Source organism: Lipophrys pholis (genome assembly GCF_963383615.2).
Source record: "Lipophrys pholis genome assembly, chromosome: 14".
Classification (NCBI taxonomy): Eukaryota; Metazoa; Chordata; class Actinopteri; order Blenniiformes; family Blenniidae; genus Lipophrys; species Lipophrys pholis.
In genome coordinates, this window is record NC_137633.1 from 20606270 (window position 1) to 20630406 (window position 24137).

A 24137-nucleotide genomic window follows, 5' to 3' on the forward strand; every position below is an offset into this window, starting at 1 on the left:
TTTCTATGCGATCGGGCCTTGAATTTACGCAAAAACGCAGCTACCAGTCACCACAAACAATGATTCCTGAAAACTCCGGCCTCAGTGGAGATTTTGAAAAACTGTGGCTCCATTTGCATCTAAAGGGGGGCAGGCGGAGATTCTGACTTTGTGTTTTTTCCGGGATTCTGATTGGCTATCATGGCTTCATGCTTCTCGTTACACTGCCCCCTACAGGTTTGGCATGTCCCTAGTAGCTCTGAACCAGGTGTATATGCTGGTCAGTGTCAATGAAGATTTTTTTGTAAACGTAGAGAGGGACATATACGTTTTCTTTCTGTAAGGTCGAGCTCGCTCCAGCTTCCTGGTGGGAGATGTTTGTTGTCCTGCTGAGGCTTGGATATCAAAAAAGTTCTCCAGCATCTGTACCTCCTCAATATCAGTTTCTTGGTGTTTATGAAGTTATTTTCCAGGTTATTCTCAAAACAATATGGAATCATATTCTCAGATTCTTTCTTCAGATTGTTTCTTATGTTTGATATCAGACCTACAACCCTGGTGTCACAGTCTGTGGCATAAGTGGTGGAGGTGGGTCAACAGTTATAAGGGAGAAATAGAAGAGGCTGAGTACATAGCCCTGTGGTGTGCCTGTCTTCAGGATAAGTGGATGTCCTGCTCAAGATGCCCTGTATTCCAGCACACAGTGAACTGCTAGAACCCAGGTCACCTAGTTTCTATGGCGGTTTGTAAGGAAAGGCTGCATTAAAGTCAGAGCTAATGTGACCAAACATCTCTAAATCTTGTGGAAAGAGCTGTGATGACGGTATCCTCTGGTTTTCCTTTGAGGTCTACAAGGTCGGCTGCTGTTAGGGAGGATGAGTTTTTTAAAGGATGATGGAGGTGAGATCAACTGTGCTGTAATCATTGAAACAGTTCGCTGAAGTCGTGTTGGTGCTGGAACAATGCTGCTTTTTTGTTGTCTAATAAAGTTGTTGCTTTTTTCCATATATTCAATTTAATTTAGATTCTGTTGTGCAAAATACAACACAGTTATTTAAAGGCACTTTTATATGTTCTATTTTCGAAGCTGTAGATTGCATTGTGGTGGTGACCTGGGCAACATTATATTCTTCATTATATTCTGTTCTTCTCTTGTACACCTGTTAGGTGGTTGAAATAATAAGACCATGTCTCAATATGAAGCTTAATACAGATGCAAATTACAAATAAATAAAAAAATACGTAGTTGAATTAAAAGCTCTCTGAGGGTCTCAATCAAATGTGAATATAATTACCTCTGTGAGTCTGCTGCAGAGCTGTCAGAGAGGATCTCATTACATTGTTCATGTGTACCTGATGAAGTGGCTGAAAATTGTCTGTTAACTGGTTGGATTCAGATTTATTGATTTTGTCTTATTTGGTAAAAAAAATAAAATACATTCTCAGTCTGCAGTTCCTACCCTGAAGTTCGGGGCCCATTTCCAACACCAGAGATCCCAAATAGGAACAGAAGCAATTTGTAGTTTCTGAAAAGACCTGTGTTAATGCACATTGTTTTTCTTTTAAAGGCTCCAGCTCTTATATTCATGAAAGTAGGCGTGTCCACTACTGTGATGTCATGATCACATCCTTTATAAGGCATTGTTTACATGTTTCAAGTGAAAATGCACATTTTTCCGTATTCGTTTCAGAAAAGTTTCACGTCAGTTCACCCGATAATGGTAGAAACACTGAAAACAATGTAGTTAGCATGCCAGGCCACTAGTAGGTGCTGTTGTTTCTTTTCACAAGGAACATTAACAATGGAACCAAATTGGATTATTGCAGTGACTCAACTATAAAACTACCAAGCCTCAGGAGATTATTGTTATTATCCATCAACTGAGCATGTGGACAAGAACTATTTAATACAACCGTGGAGCGCATGTGCAGTTGAAGTGAACCTGTGTGTGAAAAAACATCCAACTTCAAATCATTCGTAAGAAGAAACATTTTATTCACAGGTACTGTAAAAGTAAAACACAAGCTGCCATATCATACATTTATACACAGGGTTTGGAAAATCCTATACAAAAACAAAGATATTAGAAAATATGGGTTTTGATATGAAATATGACCTCACATATAATCATTTCTTGGAAAAAAGGTCATGTTTGGTAATAGTTATTTAATTTATGAGCCTAACCCCACACATCAGTGAAAATTGAACTTATCGTAAAAAATTTGAATGGTAAAAATGGAGTAGAAATCATTCTTAAAAATGATTAAAAAATCTCATGCAGCATCTTCAGAGAGGGCCTGAGAGAGTACTTTTATTTTTTTTGTAAAGGAACAAAACTAAATCATATTTGTCATAGATATAGAAACCAAACACTCACAAGATACATCAAAGCCAGACTGTTTCTTTATTTTTTTTCCAACGATCATCTTTGTTCGTTCTGTGTCAGCGGTTTGATTCAGAAGCACATTCTGGCAGCTTCACAGAGCAGATATCAGGATTGATTTTGCTAAATATACCACAATCATCTGCTCTTATTCACTGCCTCCTTTCATGAGAGACACAACATTTCTGGAGTCCAGATCAATATGCCTAATTTGTCTACTTAAAAAGAAGTAGAGTGGGGTGGGGGTGGGGGGTGGGGGGTGAAAGAGGCTGTGTTGAGGTTTTTAAATGTACTGGAATGCATAGAGCCTATAGGCTTGGTCGGGCTTGCAAAGAGTATTGTGTTAAACTCGGGCAGAAACTCAACGCCTTTTTTGTTTTACAGTACACAGAAAGCCCACAGTCCAAGCCCATTTGAGAGAAACTGATGAGCGCCGCCATCGGCGTCGCCATTCATTACACTATTGTCGAAGGGAAGGTTAAGTCTCTCAGCAGAAAGAATGGCTGAATCACGAAAAATCACTCACTGTCCGTCACAGTGCTCCTCTGATTGATATGTTTTGGCTTAATCTCTTATTTTGAGTGAGATAAACACGGCAAGCAGGGCTCTGAATAAGCTTTCCGTCCCCCGACATAAATGCTGCTCTACCTTAGTGCATCCACTGAGACCCATTTTGATCAAGGCAACTGGAGGGAAAAACAGTCACTCTCCCCTGCAGGCGTCCACCGGCAGGGCCTGAGTGACAACAGCAAATGATGAGATAACATAGTCCAGTTTGAGAATCTAGAAAAGTACAGAACCAGAGAGTTAACATAAGGCGCAAGAGGCTGAATGGACATGGATAAAATGCTGACTGAGGTTTGAAACAAGAGAAAAGGCAAAGTCTGGGAGCGCAATAACATTAGCTTATTGCTTCTTTTTTTTTTTTTTCTTCTTTGTTTTCCCCCCTTCAAAGGATATTTTTACACACCACATATCCATTTAAATACACTATACAATGCAATATAAAATATTTTTCTTAAAAGCAATAAGTTCAGGGTTTGCTTCGGTACGTTTAAGATACCTGCACCGTATGAAAAATAATGACTCAAAGCAAAAAAAAAAAAAAAAACAGTAAAAAAGGCACTTCCAGGTGTTGTTCATTGACTCTTTAGTAATTAATGGCCACTGCCGTGCCACAGCGGCGACGGCATTTGTGCTCGCGTTTCATTTCTCTGCCATGTCCCAGACAACGAGGCACTGTAGCTTGACAGTAAAGATTTCCTCTGTTTTCGTGTACAGATCCACTCTCATCTCATCTCATCTCATCTCGGTCTCTTGGTCTTCATTCCAGAACTGCTACATTTCATGAACCTTTTGTCTTCTCACTTCCTCGTCCTTCAACCTCGACAACTCCTCGCGTCCTCAGACTTCGACCTCTCGCAGTCCCTCCTGGGTGACGGGCGTCGACATGCTGATGTCGAAGCAGGTGACCATCATGACGTGGGACTTGCACAGGTTGACGCAGAACTCCAGCTCCTCCGTGGCCTGAGCCAAAGCCTCCAGGTACTCCGGAGACTCCTTGTCCAAATCCTGGTCCACCTCAACTGTTGACATGAGAAATTCATGTTACATGGTTTTCCATCAAAATGTCGACAAGTAAAGAGGGGCGGAGCATAAATAGAGGCACGGGTTTTAGGCAACTGCTGTTATTGAACTTTTCTTGTTTGTGGTTCCCTACAATGGTCATTGGTTCCCAGTGAAACTAAAGATAAAAACTAGGGATGAACAGATACCACCTTTTAAAGGACGACTATGAATACTAACCTTTCTTTCCTTGCTGATACAGAGTACCAAAAGCTTTAAACTGCACCAAAGCAGATGTTAAGGAAAATAATGTAACCGAGTGAACATGAACCAAAAGTCAGATTAGGGAGTACGTATCCAAATAGAGCAAAGTTTTGGTTGTTTCTCAGAGGTTATTTTCAGTACCACCCTGTGCCTCCATCGTTACAGTGAAGTGAAGGCGAACTCACACTCTCCTAGCCACTTGCTGGGGTCCATCATCAGTCGGGCTTTGGTGTCCTCCAACTCCTCCAACAACACTTGATGCTTCACCCTCAGCTCTCTCACTTGCTGCTGCCTTCTCTCCAGCATCTTCAGCTTACTGTTAAAATACAGCAGGCCCTGGGAGGAGGACAGAGGTGGGTCAGTACAGAAAATGCATGAAAAAAGAACAAGCAGAACAGTTAGATGAAGACTATTGCTGCTATTTTAGGTTTTCCAAAAGTAAGATCAGCTTTTCTCTTGAAAACGTGAATGGAACTTTGGACTGCTTGCACATTTCATTCAGTGCTTTGTCTCTCTACTGTACTCTGCACTCTCTATCTTCTTCGTACCTTCAACTTTGCCAGAAGTTTGTGCTCATTTGCAATTTGTGTATTTGAACTTGTTTGTTGCTTTCTTTTCCATCACTTCTTCTTTCAACTGGTCCAATTAGAAAGCTCCGAGCTTGCCCCTGCTGGAGGGTTCTTTCTGATGAAAATCACATTTCTTTTCCACTGAGCTGTTCATGTGGGATTCCTTTGTTTCCTCTGTATTTTATTTGAATGTAAAGTCCCACTACATGGCCATGTTGTAATTGGTGCCATATAAATGAAACTGAATAGAATTTAAAAGGCTTCCTTTAGCAGAAAATGGAGTCCAAAGGGAAATATTGTACTATTCATAAAAACTATAGTGCATTCTTTATGATTTAAATAAAACCGTAATATGCAATCAAATAAACACAGAGTCAGTACAGATTGCAGTCTGAGACATAAAACAAAGAAACTCACCTTGTCAACATCTTGGAATGGTTGCTGAAGAAAAGGCAGAAGAAAACAGAAAGACCAGGTTAACATGTTGAACAAGAAAGTCATGCATGCAAATATTGGAACAAAATATATATTTGTCCGACAGATATAGTCAAAAACTTCTATTGGAGGAAAAAAGGGAAATGCCGTTCATGACTTGTCAGTGATAATCAAGAGAAAATGATTATAGATACTTTCATTCTATTTGAAAGTAAATCAAACTTTAGGTGATTTAATACCTTTTCTGAAAAAAAAAAAAAACCTCACTGGCTGCAGCAGTTAATGATCCACGAGAGGAGCAGCTATAAAAAGCAATCAGGCATCCAGAGACCAGCTGATTTGATCTGGGGTCGGCCGTCATCACTCGCACACATCATACATTTGCTCAACAATCTCTTCATCACTTCATCTTTTTTTCCTCACGCCCTTCAGAATCAGCGTAGCCGTCGTCGGCAGTGAGCCCACTCATCGCTTATCCTCAGACCAATTAACCCCCGTCAGTAATTGCCTCCTGAACTCTCGACATTCCTGAGGAGCGCTGCCAAAATACCGGGCTCTGGGAATCAGCGCGCAGACATTTTAACTCCAGGATTTGCCACTGAGCTCACTGGAGGTCAGACGTCTGGGACAGATCATTCCCGTCATGTTCTTTAAAAAGAAACTGGGAAGAAGCGAACCAAGAAATTCCCACAGAGAAAGTCTACGCGACACATCTTGAGCACGTCATGACATCAGCGTTGCAAATGTGAAAAATTGCTGAGGCTTAGGAAGTGGGATTCGCAGGCTCTCGGGCCGATATTACATTAGCCACAACAAGTTGAGCAAGCTGAAGCACCGTGTAGGACATGTCAGCAGTGACCCTCCACCCACCTCTGCAGCTTCCTCCTGACGCCGCCTTTGGAGCCGTTCCACATCGTCGATCTCATACACCTTGATCTCAAAGGGCTCCTTCAGTGGTCCGGACATCGGAGGCAAGTCCACCCACTGGCCTGCCGCACCTGCCTTCTTCCCCAGGGACGAGGTGTCCGGTAGAGGTGCCGGGATCAGCCGTCTTCTCTGGAAGCCTACAAAGCCATGAATACGTTAGACAATGCTGACAGGCATCCTTAAGAAAATATTTGAGCTCTAGAGATGTACTGACACCAGTTATCAGGTATTGGTTCCGATACTGCATGAATTACGTAAAAGCTCCAAAATACAACTCAGTATTATTATTTGTGTTGTATACAGAGTAAAAACCTCAAACAAGTACCGTCTGTTTGGACCATTATGCATTCCTCTTGTTTGAAACATTCATTATCATATGAAATATGTGTATGAATAATATATGCTGCTGATTCAAGAGGAGAGAAATCCAATGAAATACCAATTTGTGACTATAATGGATTCATTATTTCCTCAGAGAGGGCACTCATTTCTCCTGCAGGTTTAGAGCTGAGTTTCCAATCGAAACCTGGAACTGGAATAGTATCAGTAATATTTGTTAATATTCCCTCCATGAACAATGAAAACCCCCAAAACCCCAAATGAGTTTCTCACCATTTGCTCTCTTCTTGGGATACTTGGCGCTCCTCGCCCTGCCTGAAGAGGTGATGCTGCTTTCACTCATGGAGTCATGGGCAGAGGAAGCACTGCCCGTGGCCTCGCTGTCTCGAATCATGCTCTCGTATCCACTGCTGCCGCCGCTGTGGTAAAACAGAGCCGTCCGGCCCATAGCTGGAGGAAGCTCTCCGCTCAGTACGCTGCTGTTGTCGCTGCCATGGCCACTGCTGTAGCGCTGCGGCCGCCTGGGCGCGGTGATTTTACTGTAAGGAGAGGGCAGCATGGCGATGGGGGCTTTGTCTTCACTCACGTTCACCCCGCTGTCGTTCCCGCTGTCTGAATCTCCGGAACCTCTCATGTGTTTGCCTGCTATGTTACCAGTTGCCAGTTCGCTCACTCGGCTATTTGCCGCCCTGATGGCCTGCTTCGTGCCCATGATGGTTCCTCTTCCAGGCTTACTGGTGACGGCGACGGCGGCGGCGGTCCGAGGTGTCGACGTTCGTCCAGAAGGGGGGAGGTTGGCATTGGTGTTTCTGCTCACTGCAGAGGCCAAAGACTTTGTGGAGGAGCTCAGGCCCTTAGAGCTGCTGGCAGACAGCGAGCGTGCCTTACTCCCATTAACGGCTCCTAAAGTTCTTGGATTTATTGAAGCTTTGGCCTGAGCAGCTTTGCTGATATTTCCTGCACTTGGAGAAGATGGACACGTAGCTATAGGAGAGCTCGATGAATTAGGAATACCAAATCGTGGAATTGACTTGTTGGTCCTGCTACTACTGCTCCCCAGACTTGTCCCACTATTCTCTCTACTAAGCGTAGCTCTAGAACCTGATAAGGACAAGCTTTCATACTTTTCCAAAGACATTTGACTGCCGTAATGCTGCCCAGCCTCTCCTCTAGGTCCTCTGGCTTTCAGGCTAGAAGTAACTTTGGCTGTGAGGCTCGAGGTTTTGAAGCTATTGGAGTCTACTCTGTGACGTACCTCAAGCTCATCCTCTGATACAGCACTCCTTGCTCCAGAGGTTTTTACTGCCTCCCCATATGCTGACTTTAAGGCACTTTGGGGCAGCAGGGTCTTAGTCTTATGGTCGAGACTGGACTTCCTCACTGGAGGTGGTGGAGGTGACGTGCAGCCAGCATTAGGGAGATTGCTCGCTTTCTGAGAGTTAGCCTTGCTGTTTTTACCGAGAGAGGAAAATTTAAGGCTTGTGGTAGATGCTATAATATCCTGGGCTCCCTTGTAGTCAGCGGAGGAATGGATGACAGGTACAGTTCCCAGTGTGGTGGCGCCTCTTCTCAGCTGAGGCATTTTACTGGGTGGATTCTTACTGAACGACTTCTCGCAGCCATCCACCACCCTCTGGGATGAGGTAGACCCCTGCACCTTCGGTGGACGAGGTACACTGTTGCTGTTGTTGGATGTTCTGCTGGAAGGGATGCCACTGGGGGGATTTCTGAGAAATTTGCTGGTGCTGCTGGAGTCCAAAAACTGAGGTTCTGAGTGGTTGTTGACGCGTTGCCAAGGATCCTCCTGCCGAGCTTCCTGCCTCGATGGCTCTCTGCTGCTGCTGCTGCTACTGCTACTACTGTGAGAGATGGATGAGGTAGGTTTAATCTTCCTGGGAAGACTAGAGTGGACCATGGAGGGGCCGTGTGGAAGCGGGGAGGAGCTAACCGAGTGTGCTTTAGTCATCTTTGATGTGAATCTGAGGGAGCCTTTTGCTGATTCTGGTGATGGGGGGCACTTTGTCAAGGATAGCTTGCTTGAAGCAGCACTATCGCTGTCCAGTTCAGAGAAACCAAATCCGCTGTCATTTAGGGAGTTCTTAGCATCTCTTGGAGAGGATACACAGTGAAACATGTCCAGGGAATCAAAGTAAAATGTGGCTTCTGGTCCCATGTGTTTGGCTTGTGGAAGGAAGACATCAGTGGAATGAGTTCCTTCACTTTCCACGGTGCAAACACTAACGTCACTCAGCCAAGAGCTGATGGATGCCCCTCTTTTGTCTGCACACTCTGCTGCTCCCCCTTGAACGGGCGTGATCACCGCAATGTTCACATCTGCCGCTCCCTCAGCTGACGTGTATGCATCAAATTCATCATTTATGCTGCTGATGATGCTGACAGGTCGAGAACCAGAGGCCAGAGCCTGCAGGGAACAGTCACTGTTGAAGCTGATGATGCTCGATGGCCGACCATTATCAATGATACTGCCAATGGAAAGCTCCTCTACCACAGTAAACACCAGCTCATCCTCTCCGTTCAACTCCACGGGCTGCTGCAGCGTGACAGTGGCTCGGAGGATGTCCCGGTCTAGGCATCTTTCCCTCAAGGTGGAGCGCACCTGGCACACCTCTATGGGAGCTCTGAGCAAAGGGCTCATGCAGGGGTCCCTCCTCTTCACAGCCTGGTGGCTCATTCCCACAGGCGGCATTCTGGTGCTTGAACGCTCTTCAATGTCAGCATTTTGTTTCAGCTGAGAAGGAGGGGGGGCGGGCTTCGGCAAAGCTTTCCTGTTGAAGTAGACCTTCTCCCTCACCACTGGCTCAGAGGTCGGTACCGCAGCAGTTGTCAGTTTGCTTTCTGAAGCTAAGATCTTCTCACCATCAGCACTGGTTCTGCATGTAGTCTGAACATTCTCCGGCGGCTTCCAGTCTGCAGACGAACACTGCCTCTGAGAATCGTCCGCTTTAGATTTAGCGTTGGGACTGCAGGATGTTTGTGTGGGGGCAGATTTAGGAGAATGTTTGGGTGAGGTGTCCTCTTGAGAAATAGTTGCGACAGTCTTTGGTGAAACGGAGCCTTGGCTCTCCTTGGATTTGTCTGACTTGGGACTTGCCTGACTTCGCTTGCCTTCTCCAACAAAGGCTGTGGGTTCTTCACTGCCGTCTATACACTCGAGCCTCTCCTGGAGCTCGGCAAAAGTGTTGCATTTAAAGAAGTGGTCTCTGTCCAGAGGGCCGTCCTTTGACGACCTCTTCTTGTTCAGGGAGGGGATGATCGGTACGAAGGCAGGCGGGCCTTCATTGTCACTAAGCTCTCTGTCTGAGATTGCCGTTCCTCCGGGGCCCACGTAGATAACCGTATCACAGGACTGCTCACTGCTGGAGGAGTAGTCTGGGTCACTCAGCAGGGAGGGCAGGTCCGGGTCCAGGGCTACCGTCCGGGGGTGGAAGGGTCTGAGGTGGGGCGGCCGGCGGATCCTCCCTTCCTCACAGGAACTCTCCCCTCCGGATGAACTGGATGCATACTGCAGAGCAGATGAGTCATCAGTCTTTTTGAAAATGATCTCATTATGTGATGACAGTAATGGAGTTTTATCTTCTTAAAGTATTAATGTAACAATCTCTCCATTTGACAAAACCATTTTAACCTCCATAATTTACAGTAGAGTCATCTCTTAACTGTTTCATAGCATAATCAATTATTCCTGCAAAATTATCAGTCAATATTTATCTAAAGGTGAAAAGTTCACATCAATAATTACACAGAAATTAATGTCAATGATATAAATTGCTGAATGTGTGCTGAATTATAATTATAACTGGGACCAATAAGAAATAAATACATGCTGTCGCTCCACCTAATTATCTGCAGCACATATTTCCCTAATCCAAGAGAATGCATTACACACATCCTCAGGCAGCGGTATTGATTACATGATTATGTGTTACAGAGCTGAGAATAACTAGCTCTGAGTTACTGCTCTGATGATATTTCATTTGCAGACATTTTCACACATTCATTTCCTTAATAGCTCCAAAATTACAGAAGGAAAGAAAAATGTAGGAGCCGAAAGGACAAAATTTATGATGAACGTAAACAAAGTTTTCACATTAGTAATGTAATTGCTATAACAGCATTGCTTAAATATCTTGTTTACTAACAATTACACAGGATTTATTAAACGGAAACGGATAACATGAAACAGTGCACAAATGTGATTATTAAGCGGGGTGAAATTTCCAGGGGGAAATATGTGGGAACCCTCCTTCAGTCGATGTCTCCCCTCTTTCACTAAATGAATCATACTAATCTCCTTCTACCTGCAAGTCACATTATACACCTAAAATTTTTTTACAGCAGCAAGGTGGAGTCGCTTAATTCCTGGTTGTTTCACATTGTTGTATGTTGTTGGAATCGCTTTTCAATAAAAAGTATTATCTGACAGGTTCTACTTTGAGGCTTTTATTTTGGAAATGAAGGCGAGGTGAGTAGATTCTTGCATATACACCTGCAACTGAAGGTTAATACTTAGACCCTGTTGGCACAAACACATTTCAAGTAGAAATGCAAAGCTTTTTGAGCATTCGTTTTGAAAACGGCATCTGTTTACACAGAAATCTATGTAGTTTGCATGTTGGGTTAGAGAAAAAAAGGCCTCACCCCGCAGTCTGTTGATAAGTATCAGAAAAGGTTGCTAGAGGGACGTGGTAAATTATTAAACACACAACAGAGCTTTCATTTCTTAGACGTTTATCACTTCATTGCAACATATGAAGAAGCAACGTTTGTCTGTAGTCATCAGTTACCTTGGTTTTTTTCTTCCTCATGCGGTGGATCCGGGATGCCAGCTGGATGGTGTTGAGTGAGTCAGCGTAGTTGGACGGGGAATCGGAGATGTGGGCAATCATGGTGGTTCTGCAGTTGATGTTGCCAAGGGACTCCCTCAACAGCATTGTCAGCTTGCTGTCCCTACGGGGTGCATTTACATCATTATTAGCGAACGGCACAGTAATATTTTTAAGTGATGATGGAGGCAGCTAACATTTCTCCTGGGTAAGCCGTTTTAAACTCTCTGAACTGGAAAAACACTCCCAAATGACGTGTCACTAATCTTTTTATACTTGAGTTACTAAAACATAAGCCTGCGCAACACCGGGGAAAGCTGTTGTATGACTAAACAAACTAAATAAAAGGTAACAGCAAACAGGCAAGGTTGACAACACATGCAGCGGCTTGCCTGAAACAATTCACATATAGACGCAATGGCTCGCAATCTGAAAGGGGAAACCGAAAGGAGGCTGCCTTACCTGTAAGGTACATGCTTTGCTCCATTTGCTAAAGCCATTATGACGTTTCCCAGTGCATTGAGGGAGAGACACAAGCCCCCGCCTCCGTCTCTGCTCTTGCTGAGGACCTTTTCACAGCTCCCCAAGTCGATAAGGTGCAGCCTGCTGCGTCCGCCAGACACTGTGTCAACAGCAGAAGAAGAACCAGATGAGGACACTCCCTGCTCAAGTTTATGGGGCTATTATGGCTGCAAAATGACTTGTGCGTGTGAGACTTGTGTTTCTGCATCTCAATTTGTGGACACGTATCGATGTTTGTGTGCGTGTGTAATAATAGTGGTGTGTCTGTAATAAGATTCAATCTTGCATGCTGGGATTTGTGCAGGTTTGTGTTTGTGTAACACAATTTTGTTATTTGGACAAGAATAATAGATTTGGCGCATTTACAAAGACTGATTTTCATTTTCCGCTATAATAACCTACAAGGATGACTTCACCTTCACCTAAGGCAGATCACTCCTAAGTGGATTTTGCTCTCCTGCCATGACTGGTTTGACCATAGCCATATGATTTGAGGTTTTTTTCCTCAGTCTGTCCTTGCAGTGTTATACCCCATGTCCTACAATGTTCTGTTTGGAGTCACTGAGCAAAGGCTGTACATATATTGACACACAATTGAGGGAAAGGCAATTGTGAGCTTTTCATTCTATGCTATGGACAAACAAATCCCTTCTGTTACATACAAATCTTTGACATGGAGAAGAATAGCAAGACCCACTTCTACAGCTCCAGATGAATTAGAGGACATTTAAAGAGGAGGTGAAGACATTTACAGGCCCCTGTGGACACATACTAATTGAATTATACATGCACACATTTAGCGATACACATACTAAATCTGTGGATGCACGAATCCAAGAACACTGTAAGAAACACCATTAAGCACACACAGATATCAATATGCATGGGAAAGCATCCCCCAAAATACAGTTTCCTCATGCACAGTGGCACAATGACAGAAGCTGCACAGCTCTGTTTAAGCTGCTTGACTTATTTATGAGAGAGATTCCCAAACTGAAGTCATCCAAAGTGCAGCGAACACAGATGTGTGGCTCGCGGTAATGATGCTTCTCTAAAAGTTAGTCATAGAAAATCAAAAGAATCAGACACAATCGATGGTGAATTCCAATGCAGCGTATTAGCTGTGACAATCAGAGCCGTGATTGCTGTGACATTCTTACGTGGATGAGTGCTTTTTATTACGACAGCAGAGAGAATCATTAAACTACTGTCAGCGGTGCACTAAACCTTCATATGCTCCGAGCTCGAGTGTGTTATATGTGTTCTGTTTTGCAGAGGTCAAAACCAATATATCCATAAACACTGTGAAATAGAGACTCCATCTATTTTGGTATATTTGCATAACTGACACAAACTTAATGCCTAATTGGGGGATTTTCTCAATATATTGACTATCCATCATTACATACATCCATCAACTGCACCATTCATCCATCTATTATACACACTTCAATCTGCACATGGTTTCAGGGTGGAGAGTCCTAGTTTTAGCTGGAATACCCCACAATATAATAACTAGAGGAGCTGAATTTCAATTGATGGTGTCAGACTGTATGTTTTCTGCAACTGAAAGGCTTTAGTACGGCGATACTCACTTCCGCCCTTGCCACTCTTCTCCATGCGGTATTGGTAGATGTGCAGCGTGAACAGCATGTGCGAGTTACGTCGCTCATCCTCGTCAACATTCGGCCTGCTGGTGCTGCGTGCAGCGATGGCGGCGTCCAGGAAGAAGGCAGCTTTCTCAGCGGTCGGAGCTCGGAGCTCGCTCTGATTCTGGAGCTGTGGGGAGGAGGGAGGGGGGAGGGAGAGCTGCAGGTTAGGGTGAGCAAAGGAGACCACATAGGGCTTTAGAAAGAGGAGAGATGTGAAAAGGATACAGTGCAAGAGATGAACTAGGAAGAGAGGGGAGCCAGCTAATTGGACCCCGGCACACATTTCTTGCCCATTAGATTGGGTCTCGGGGGCAATTAAAAACGCAGATATGCACACAGAGGGATGAGGATTAGGAGAGGTAATAGTGGAGCAGGAGGCAGGGGCATTTTCCTCACTGTGATGCGATGATGGTAGTGGTGGGATACAGATAAAAAGGGAGGAGTCAGAAGGGGGAGACAAGGCGGATGCATCATAAAGGGAGCCGGTGATTGACTGCTGAGAGGAAGTGCAGGAAGGAGCTTCACAGAGCTGCACAAGCTTTGATGTCTGAGTCCAGAGATTTCCCCCAAAAAAACATCTGACAGCCACACCTGTGAGTGCCTTCACATCTGCAGTCCTCCACCATCCCCCAATAATACTTCGATTGTGCTTTCGAGGGCTATAGCTAACACATCGGTAATAGATGCTGATGGATGCTGACAGGAGAGTCAATACAAAGGTAAGAAGAAAGCCATCAATACCACAGATATAAAGCAAGGATTTCAAGAGCAGCGAGGGTGGAGACGAGTAAGTCCTGGGAGATAAAAACACACACACACACACACACACACACACACACACACACACACACACACACACACACACACACACACACACACACACACACACACACACACACACACACACACACACACACACACACACACACACACACACACGCACACACGCACACACGCACACACGCACACACGCACACACGCACACACGCACACACGCTTGAACTCATAAAGTTTAAAAATCTTTGGGAGGAGAAGATTTAGATCATAGAGAGAAAAAGATCAATACTCAGACAGACTAATACTTTCCAGCCCTCAGAGAGACCGAAACGATCAGCGAACAAAGAGAAAACTGGAGAGATGAAATGCTCCTCACCTGAGTGCCGCAGATGGGATCCTCTCTCAGGTGGATTCCCGGCGACTGGCCTTCCTGCAGGCTCCCTGTGGAAACCTCAGACAGCAGGTCCTTCAGCTCCTCGTCCTTCCCGAAGATCTCCACCGCGGACACGCGCACCGAGAAGCGCGTGCTGGTCTTCTCCTTGCGCTCGTTGATGAGCTTGAAGAGCCAGGAAATGGCACAGGGCACGATGCCGAGGCTCTGGGTGGAGCTGTCTTTGCCAATCATGGTGTATGTCTTGCCTGGGGACATGTGAAAGGGAGAGGAGGACAGAGATGAATTACTGCTTTGTGTTTGCTAACCCACTATATGTTCAAAGTAAAATGGCGTATTTCATCAAGCTGTCTGCAATGGGTAGAAAATCCTCGGAATAGAGACGGCCGTCTTTTCTGAGAGTTATTGTGTTTAACAACGGCTGATGAAAATATTAATAATAGCTGAAGAGTGGAAGGCAGGTAATATTCAGTGCATGCCAAATAAAAGTCAAATGCTAATCCGAGGACCTTTTTTTTTTTAGATGCATTCAGTGCAGAGTTATAGCTGGTGGAAACACCAGCATGAGACAAAAAGCCCTTCAGCCTAATAGCACTGCCCAGGCCAATTACTAAGATTTTAATTACAGACTGAGCCCTGAAGCCTGAGTGCGGTGCTTTACCTCCCACCCCCACCTTTGGACTCGCTACCCATTCCTTTTCCTCCAATCTTCCATTCCTCGACTCACCTCAGTGCATCGCTAAGCCAATTGTGGACAGCAAGTGTAGCTAACAAAGAGCAATGAGAGTTCTCTGCGGTTAACAAAGGTACTTGTCTAATCTGTGGCCGGCGGACGAGCTTACCGAGCTTGACTTGGCCGAAGCAGAAGATGCAGCCGTCTGCACCGTTCACCACGGACTGAATGACCTCTGCTACCGTCCCTGAGCACACCTCAGCCTGAGAGAAACACAAAGAGACAGAGCCCTCGCATTCAATTTGCAGCAGAGAAACACGGGCATCCTGAAAACAATGAATCCAAAAGAAGGTCCTGTAAAGGTGAGCTGCTATTTGGGCTTCGGTTACACCAAATCACATTAATAGTTCCAGTGTTTTTCATCACTCAGGCGGGTGTGTGTTTGCGTACGCTGCGACATGCAGCCTGTGTTTTTTCAGCAATCTGTTTCAGCAGGGGTCCTCTGGGGCAGGGCTTCTTGCAGCGGAGGCCCCTTCCCATACATCACACGGCAAACAAGACCTGGAACAGCACAACAGCTTGCTGTAGCAGTTAGCCACCAGCAGCGCGGTCCCAGCGGCACAATCTAGCAGCTTGGCCTCAGCGCTGCTGCAGAAACATTTAGGCTTAAGCTATCAGCAGCTTGCTTGGGAGAATAATTGCTCCATGTAGGTGGCGTGACAGAAGATCTGAAGTTGTCACCGCGATGGAAATGAAGTCCTACACCAGTGATGACAACCTCCTCCGCTCTCAGAGCTATTTAGAGTTTACGGCACCGGGGGGAAATACATGTTACACTGAAAACTTCTTGAAAGTTTGTCGCTTGAAAGTAACTCTGATGGAATAAAATTATTTTAATAATAAGTTGCCTCACGAAGCAGAAACGATCCACTCCTGTGTTGCGTGACAGTAAACACACGTCCGACCTTCATCTTTGATCTCGGTGGGTGTGCCTGTTGTGTGCTGCAGGGGGCTGAGGTTAGATATAGCTATGCCATGAAAGGAGAGGTTAGATATAAGTGGAGTGGATTCATATCATTCCTCAGGAGTTTTAAAAGACCCAGCTGTTAGACCCACACTGGTAAGAATGGCCCCTGACCCAAGACAGGCATTTTTTCTCTAAGCCTCCGGCCACACCCTGCGAGCATTAAGACGTCCCGTTCGCCCTTGAGAGGGCCGACAACACACACATACAATACAGTACTTACTTGTGAGGCATCCTGGGTAAAAACAGCATCGAAGGCGAATATCTTGGGAACCGCCACGGTGGCGGATCGCCTGTGCCCTGAGCTGGAGTGTGGACTGGACGCGGGGTCGTAGAGCGTGAGCTGCTTCTTCCTGCTGTCCACCTTCAAGAAGGACTGAGACTCTGAGGAGTCTCCAGCCTCCAGAGATGGACAGATACGCATCATCACTTTCACCTGAGACACAGAGAGAAAGACGGATGTATTAGGAGATTATGAATCTCAAAGACCGAATCTTTTATACTTGGTTTCGAACAAGAAAATCGTGTTGAAATGCAGAAATTCAGTATACAAGTCACACGCTGAGAGCGTCCTTCAGCACTCCGCATTAATGTCACATCGACTATACAAACACTGATGGACATCGAAGGTTACCATAGAAACACCCAATGGGTCAACACATTGCCTAATGGTGTTAGTAAAAAGCTGCAAGGTGAGTTCTGAAAGTCATAGCCGCAAATGGTGGAAATTGATGTGTGTGAAGCGGCCCGCTGAGGGATTATCTCGCTCGTGGTTGTTTTTCCTGGACCAAGAGCAGCTTCGCAGCATGGGAGAGCGGGAGCATATGGCCCCCCCTTCTTATTCCCACCTACTCACTTCTCCTCCTTCTCCTCTCCTTCCTTCACTTGGAAATTACATCTTGCTCCATACCGAGAGCCCATGATGTGGCCCTGCTGCATTCTGGGTCTTGACATTCATTATGTGAGCTTATAGCCTTAACACATACCACAGTGCCATCATAGAACACTAAATAGGACGGCAGCTCACCCTACATGTGACGGCGTTGACTCAGCACTGCTCAGACAAGCCCGTTCTTGTCGAATGTTATCGCCGTGGTTACGGAACTATGGCTTTTCTGTTGTATGGATGTGCTTCTTCCAAACAATGGGAACAATAGGAAGGTAACATAATGACAACAGACACGTGAAGAATTCTCTCGTTATCATGCTGCATGTTAGTGGATGGGATGTGCTATCAGAATTTACTGTCATTGTTTAGTTCATGTGTATGTGTGCATATGTTTGTCTAACTTGGTTAATTTGGGGTAAAAAGGTATAAAGGTGTTTTTAAGTCTTAGTTGATGTGAACAGTCTGAGGCCCGATTTACACGGCAACATTTGAAATGAAAACGTGTTTTCGTTTCCGAAAACTTTTACGTCTACACAGCAACGTTTTCAAAACAATGTCAATTTTTACGGAAATCGCAGAAATGTAGTTTTCATGTTGGACCGCGAGCACTAGTGAGTGCTGTTGTTTGTTTTTGAAAAGTTGTGTTTTCCTATGTTTACATGACGACAGGCGAGGGCGGAAAATTCCACCTTGGGAGCCATTTTTTAAAAAGTTAAGTTTTCAGTGGCTCCGAGCACCGCTGTTGTATAAACAAACACCCAAAATGTATCTCTTTCCTGAGCATAGCAGGGATGATGTACAGAACTGACAGTCCTATGTGATAAAGCAGACCTTCTGTTATCGCCAGCCACTGTAAATGTCTCTAAGGAGGGGGGGGGGTAGTGGTCTGTTTAAGATGTGCCACCCTCCCCACCTGCTGCAAGTCCTTAACACTGAAGTTCCCCACTGGAATAGTCAGTTAGAAGCTCTTTATAGCTCAACAACTGGCAACAAGTGAAAATTATATCCTCAAAGTTAACGTGTTAGAACTACAAAAATGTGACAAGTGTAAGAATTCGATTGAGTCTGACAAAGTCAAAGTGTTTGCTGTCTGGAATTGTCAGTATCGGTTGAAAAAAGGAAAAGAAGTCACCATAGCAAAGGGTCATGGATGGCCAAAGTTCAGGTCCAGCTTTCACCGCGTTTCAAGGGGAAACACATTGGTGTTGTTCTCATTTTATATAGGTTTTGTGTTTACACGGCAACGTTTTGTAAATGACATTCGTTTCCACAGAAACAGCAGGGGGCTGTTTTCAAAAAGTTTCAAAAAGTCCAAAAGACAGTGGATACCAGCACTGTGTCGTGTAAACGGACACCTAGAACACGACAAAAACGTTGTATAAACGGGGTCTCAATTACAAGCTATTGGAGCTCCACATGAGGAGAAGACATCACAATTCGCATGCAGGTGATTGTAAAGTTAACACTGGCTGCTGTATGTTACAGTTTCCTATTGCAGAGCTGCTGAGTGTGTGGTCTTCGCGGGCGTGATCTCATCTACAATAGCCTCCTTTCAAAAGTCTGACAACTGCTAACCTGCCTCACAATCTGATGGTCAGATATGTGCCACTTCTATTTCTCCACAGTCACAGTGAAAATCTATCTGTGACTGACAGGACAGAAACAGCTCTCGAGATATGTTTAGCAGACTGTAGCAGTTACAGCAACACCTTCTATACACTACAGTGGATGTGACATGGATCTCAATACCAAGCCATTTGAAATGTAGCTGAAAAAGCACCGACGATGCCTCTCAGGCACTGAAATAAAAACCTTGAACTACAAGTACCTCTCTTTCCTTTTTGACAGAAGACTGTTTCGCTCAGTCTGGGACTCTCCGCTGTCTTCACGCCTACACAAAAGCCCCCCCCCCCAACTGGTGTATAAATATTGCTACAGATCTCAGCTCCCTCTGAAGCAATGTGACTGGAAATCCTTTTCTCTCACCGAGCAAATTCATCTTAGATTGTAGAGACCAAGTGCAAACTCTCTTTTTACTCCACAGGGGGCCGTTATCATGACTGACATGTGCATATGTTCAGTAAATTATATTTGCTGTGACATTTAAACTGTGCTTCAACATTCGACTGCTGAGTGTCTGTCTAGTCGACAGAGGCTACCAGGCCGGCCAGTGTCTCAGTTTTATTTATGTTGGCAGAGATCAGACACCGGAGGCCACAGAGGATTGGCTACAGTATTTTCACACCTCGGACCCCGTGCTAATGGCCCCCGTTTCCCAGTCCCTTGATCCCCAACAAAATCCATTAGTGTAGCTTGGCGCTTGTCCATCCACTCAACTGTCTATACCTGAGAGAGAACTGTGTCTAGGTCAAAAGCGGAGAAGTGGAAGTGACCCACATACGCATGATGGAAACAAGACATTCGCCCAGGTCTCAAGCTGAATTAATATGAAACACATGCAGGTGAAATCAAAGCCGTGCGGGCTTCTGGGTATGTTGTTTCAGCTGGACTTCCACAAGTGGGAGCGAGATGGGGACAAAGGAGCAAAAGAAACCACATGAATGTGTTTGCTTTTACAAAGACAAAATGTAAAAAATCAGTCCTTATAGATCGTGGAACTGTATCATAAATCCTCGGTTAAACCTCTTCTTTGAGCTGCTCAGATCAACAGTATATACAGTACTGTATATCAGGTGTGGGCTTGAATAGGCTTGCTAATAACACAGGTTTTTCATGAAGGCACATGTCAATGGGAGATTTACAATGCGTGGCAAAATTTCAACCGTCTGGATACCTGGCAACAGGAGCGAGCACTTCCTATGCAGGTGGGATCTAATCTTGTTAGGGGACTTCTTCTGCTTTATAAATACAGGACGCCAGTTCAGACAAACAATATCCAATAAACCACAAAGGAAGAGCGATGTGTTTATACAGCTTTGTTTAATGACTGTCCTATTGCTGCCAGACTGACTTTCATCATCGCACACTACACCCAGAATGGAATTAGAAATCCTGCAGTTAACGTGACCACACGCTTGTGAATTACAGTTTTTGCTCTCTTTCTGTATACAGAGAGAGGAATGCTGGCCTCTCCGAAACTGAGTGAATTCATGACATTCCTGCAGGCTTATCTGGCTGCATCTGCATGGACTGGTCCAGACGGCACGCTGCCCGCGGACCAGTCTGTCGCCGCGCTGCATTCGCCCCATCAAATAGAGGGCTCTCTATGTCCATACACGCGTGTGTGCGTGAGGCTCTGCGGTGATGGAAGCGCTGAATGACGACTTGCGGTGTGTTCACACTTGTGTTTGGTCCAGTTAACCCGAAGCTTGGTGCCATTCCTGCATCGATGTCTGCACCATGGTACAGGTCAAACAAGAGGACTGAGTGCATTTGACAAGGAGGTGTTTAATTCACTCAGCAAAGACTAAGTCCCCGTTTACATGGCAACGTTTCAAAAGTGAAAATCCAAACTATCGTTGCGTTTTGTGTATCTGTGCACATACAGCCACTGAAAATGCAGTTTGTTTGAAATGCAGCTTCTCCCCGTTCCACAGAGGAAAACAACGTTTCTGAAATGCTGCTGCTACTTCGCAAAATAGTTCTTCTGCACATGGACAAGTAGAGGAACAACAACAACAACAATGGCGGCCTCCAGAGTGTCATGACTCCCAGAGTCCATGTTCTCCTGGGGACTTGGTAGTTTGGAGTCACTTGGAATAGCAATCCAACTTGGTCACCTTACGAACTCGTCATTGTTAATGTTTCTAATGTATAGTTCTCTGCAAATGTGTGTGTAGTTTCATTACAAAAACAAACAACAGCGCCAACTTGTGGCCCCTACATGAAAACTACATTGTGTTCAGGGTTTGCGCCGTTTCTGTGTGAACACAAAAATGCATAAAAACAATCCATCATCACTTGAAACCAGCCCCAAATCCCCCGGGTGATATTTTTCTCTTAAAAACATAGACAAGACATTAACCAGTGTTTTAATTCAAATACGCTGAGGTTGTAATTCTTGCGTTCATCATGTCTTTCGTCTTCATTTTTGTTGTTCAACCTGCGCAATTCAATTACATTGCATCTATTTAATTAATGTTTGATCTATTTAACTGACCTCTCTACCTGGGAATATCAAACAGGCCTGTTCAGTGGGGAATGTTTCTTGTGATTACGACACTCTTATTTCCTTTTATCTTTATTCAATATAAGCCAACATTATGGTGAAAGTTGCAGACATTTTTTTTCCCAACACTCACAAGTGTGAACAACGTCTAACATGAGGTGCTCTGCCCATCAGGTCTTTAACATCTCACCTTTCCCATCCCTGGGTTCTCTTTGACTTTGGACACGGCTCGGAGCAGGCATGGTGGGGCCGGGGGCGGGGACACCTGCAGGATGCCGCTGAAGTTGGTGGGGTAGATGGAGGGCTCCTGTGGGTGGAGCAGCGAGGGCTGGTGTTTCTTCCTCTTAGAGGACAGATTCAGCTTCTGAGCTGCCCTGGAAGAGACAAAAGGAAAACATCTCACTTAAATGAGCCACAAACTTTGAGCAAATTGTTTATTTTGTAATGTTTTCTTCCAACACAGAGCTCATTGATTTCAAACGTCTACCTTTGACATTTTTAGGTGCGAAACCATGCGGTGTAACACACAAATACGGACACATAAAGGTCAACAACCTCATTTTAGTTCGCCGAAGAAAACAAAGTCAGAAGGAGATTTTGTTCTTTTCAGTGGCTCCGAGCATCGTTGTTCAACGGACGCCTAAAACGCCACAACAGTTTTGTAGTTTCACTTGAAATAGTTGCCGTTTAAACAGGCCGCAAAAAATACCTTTCGGCCATCTCCTCGTCCTCTACTTCCTTCAGAGATGGCACTTTTCTCTCACGTCTTGATTTATTTTGTAACAATGCTGCAAGACAAACGATCCACCCCCAAGCCTCTTTGCCTGTCACAAACCAAATATAGGCTGTCATAAAAGGAAGGTGCAGTAAATACATTCATTTATCTTGATCAAACACACACAAAAAAGAAAACTGCCATGGATGTGACAGGTGAAGTCTGTTTCAACACAACCCTCTGGGATACAGTTCCGTCCATCCCCATTATAAAACCAAAGCAGTTACAAAAAGAGTGTGTACACCCATCGTTTCAATTCAAAGCCGAGGTATGTAATGGATATTGCAGGTTTTGATCATTGCATGCTCGCTGACCGCCACTGCAATCAGATCAGAGGCAGGCAGGTTAATTAAACTCTCCATTTTTCTCCAGTAATATCAAGACGGACAAATGTGGCAGATATGCTGTGCTGGCCCCACTGCAGTAACCCAATCCAGCTTTTTGACAGTGCTCTAATTAAAATCCACTATCATCCCAGTCTCTTGTCTCATACTCTGCGCAAAGAAGAGGATGAATTTGCAACCAGGCCAGGGGAACTCAGGGATATACAGTATGCACTCTTTCTGTCCAAACTCCAGCGACTGAAGAGGACGGCACCAGTATCTCTGCCTGGTCTTCAGGGAATCTGGACAGACTTTTGGAGTGGTTCCAGGTATGGCATCGCCCTGGATCAGTTAACACACACACACACACACACACACACACACACACACACACACACACACACACACACACACACACACACACACACACACACACACACACACACACACACACACACACACACAAACACACACACACACACACACACACACACACACACGCACGCCTCCTCAAGGTCAGTGAGGAAAGTAAAACCCACAGGAAATTCAAATGCACCTAAAAGGTTTTCACTCAAGCAGTTTGGGGAAATAGAAGGAAATAGAGGCAAGACAAAGAGGCGGTTGTGAAGATGAAGCAATGAGTGGACCGGAGGACTGTTAAAAAAAAAGAATAAAGGTTGTGAAAAAGGAGAGCAAAAAGATCTATAGATCTGTGTGTGTTCTGGTGAGCTGCAGTTTCCTAAGAGGCCAACCTGAGCTCATTAGACCTTTTTTTTCTGGGCTCCTTCGGACAGGACTGGGTGGGCTGCTGCCAAAAATGCAACCCCCCTTCCCCTTCCCCTCTCCCTGCGTCCTGGAGTGACAGCCCCCCCCCCCTTCCGCTCAACGCTCCCCTCTCCACTGTACACCCCCCTGCAGCGACAGCCCAAGAGCACAATCAGGGAACACACTGCTGGCTGATGGAATAATTATTGCATCCAAGGAGGCTACAGGAGAAGGCTCTCCCCAGGGAGCTGCCTATGTGTGATAGCATGCGAGACGGATCGTGTGACTGAAAAAAAAAAAAGAGATGGAATAGATGAATGTGGGATGGAGGAAAAGAAAGGAGGAAACTACATGGGAGTACACGTGGCTGTGCGCCACTGCATGCGCGCGCGTGTGTGTGTGTGTGTGTGTGTGTGTGCAGGCTCGCGGGTGTGTAGGTGCATTTATGAGAGACATCCGCAGCACATTCATTCAAGATAAATCTCCTGTGTCTCCCCGTCTCTGTCTCTCACCTCATTCTGTCTCTCCTCTCCCGGCAGAGACATATATCAAACGTCACTGATCACCCTAAGACAGAAAAAAAGGCGCTACACTAAATTTATAATTGTCTTGACCACTGCGGGAGTGTTTCCAAGCAAAAAGCCGAGCCGGTAACCTTGAGGTTTAATTCACAATGACGATCAGGCCACATGTGTTCTTGAAAGGCGGCTGAGGGAAGAAAAAAAAAAGGGATGATTATACTGAAGGGTTTTTTTTTTCCACCGCAACACCAGGTACACAGGGAAATTAATTGCTTGTCGCTTTCACTCTCTCCCTCCTTCTCTCTTCTCTCTCTGCCTCATCCAACTATATGATCAGTCATTGGAAAAGAGGCGGCGAGGACGGGCTCAAATTTCTTTGCCCACAACAG

The 24137-nt window shown here is 45.1% G+C and overlaps 1 protein-coding gene across 1 annotated transcript in view; it reads right to left on the minus strand.

Annotated features, from left to right (window-relative positions):
- Positions 1-1951: 1951 nt before the first annotated feature.
- kif26ab (kinesin family member 26Ab) overlaps positions 1952-24137 on the minus strand; it is an 85796-nt gene continuing 63610 nt past the window's right edge. The window contains exons 5-16 of the mRNA XM_080480741.1: positions 21555-21738; positions 16570-16782; positions 15492-15585; positions 14635-14897; positions 13425-13608; positions 11770-11929; positions 11269-11431; positions 6737-9986; positions 6068-6261; positions 5180-5203; positions 4379-4529; positions 1952-3949 (exon numbers count right to left, since the gene is read on the minus strand). Coding sequence (XP_080336867.1) covers positions 3768-3949; positions 4379-4529; positions 5180-5203; positions 6068-6261; positions 6737-9986; positions 11269-11431; positions 11770-11929; positions 13425-13608; positions 14635-14897; positions 15492-15585; positions 16570-16782; positions 21555-21738 — 5062 coding nt within the window. The 3' untranslated portion in view covers positions 1952-3767. The remainder of the gene's footprint in view (positions 3950-4378; positions 4530-5179; positions 5204-6067; positions 6262-6736; positions 9987-11268; positions 11432-11769; positions 11930-13424; positions 13609-14634; positions 14898-15491; positions 15586-16569; positions 16783-21554; positions 21739-24137) is intronic.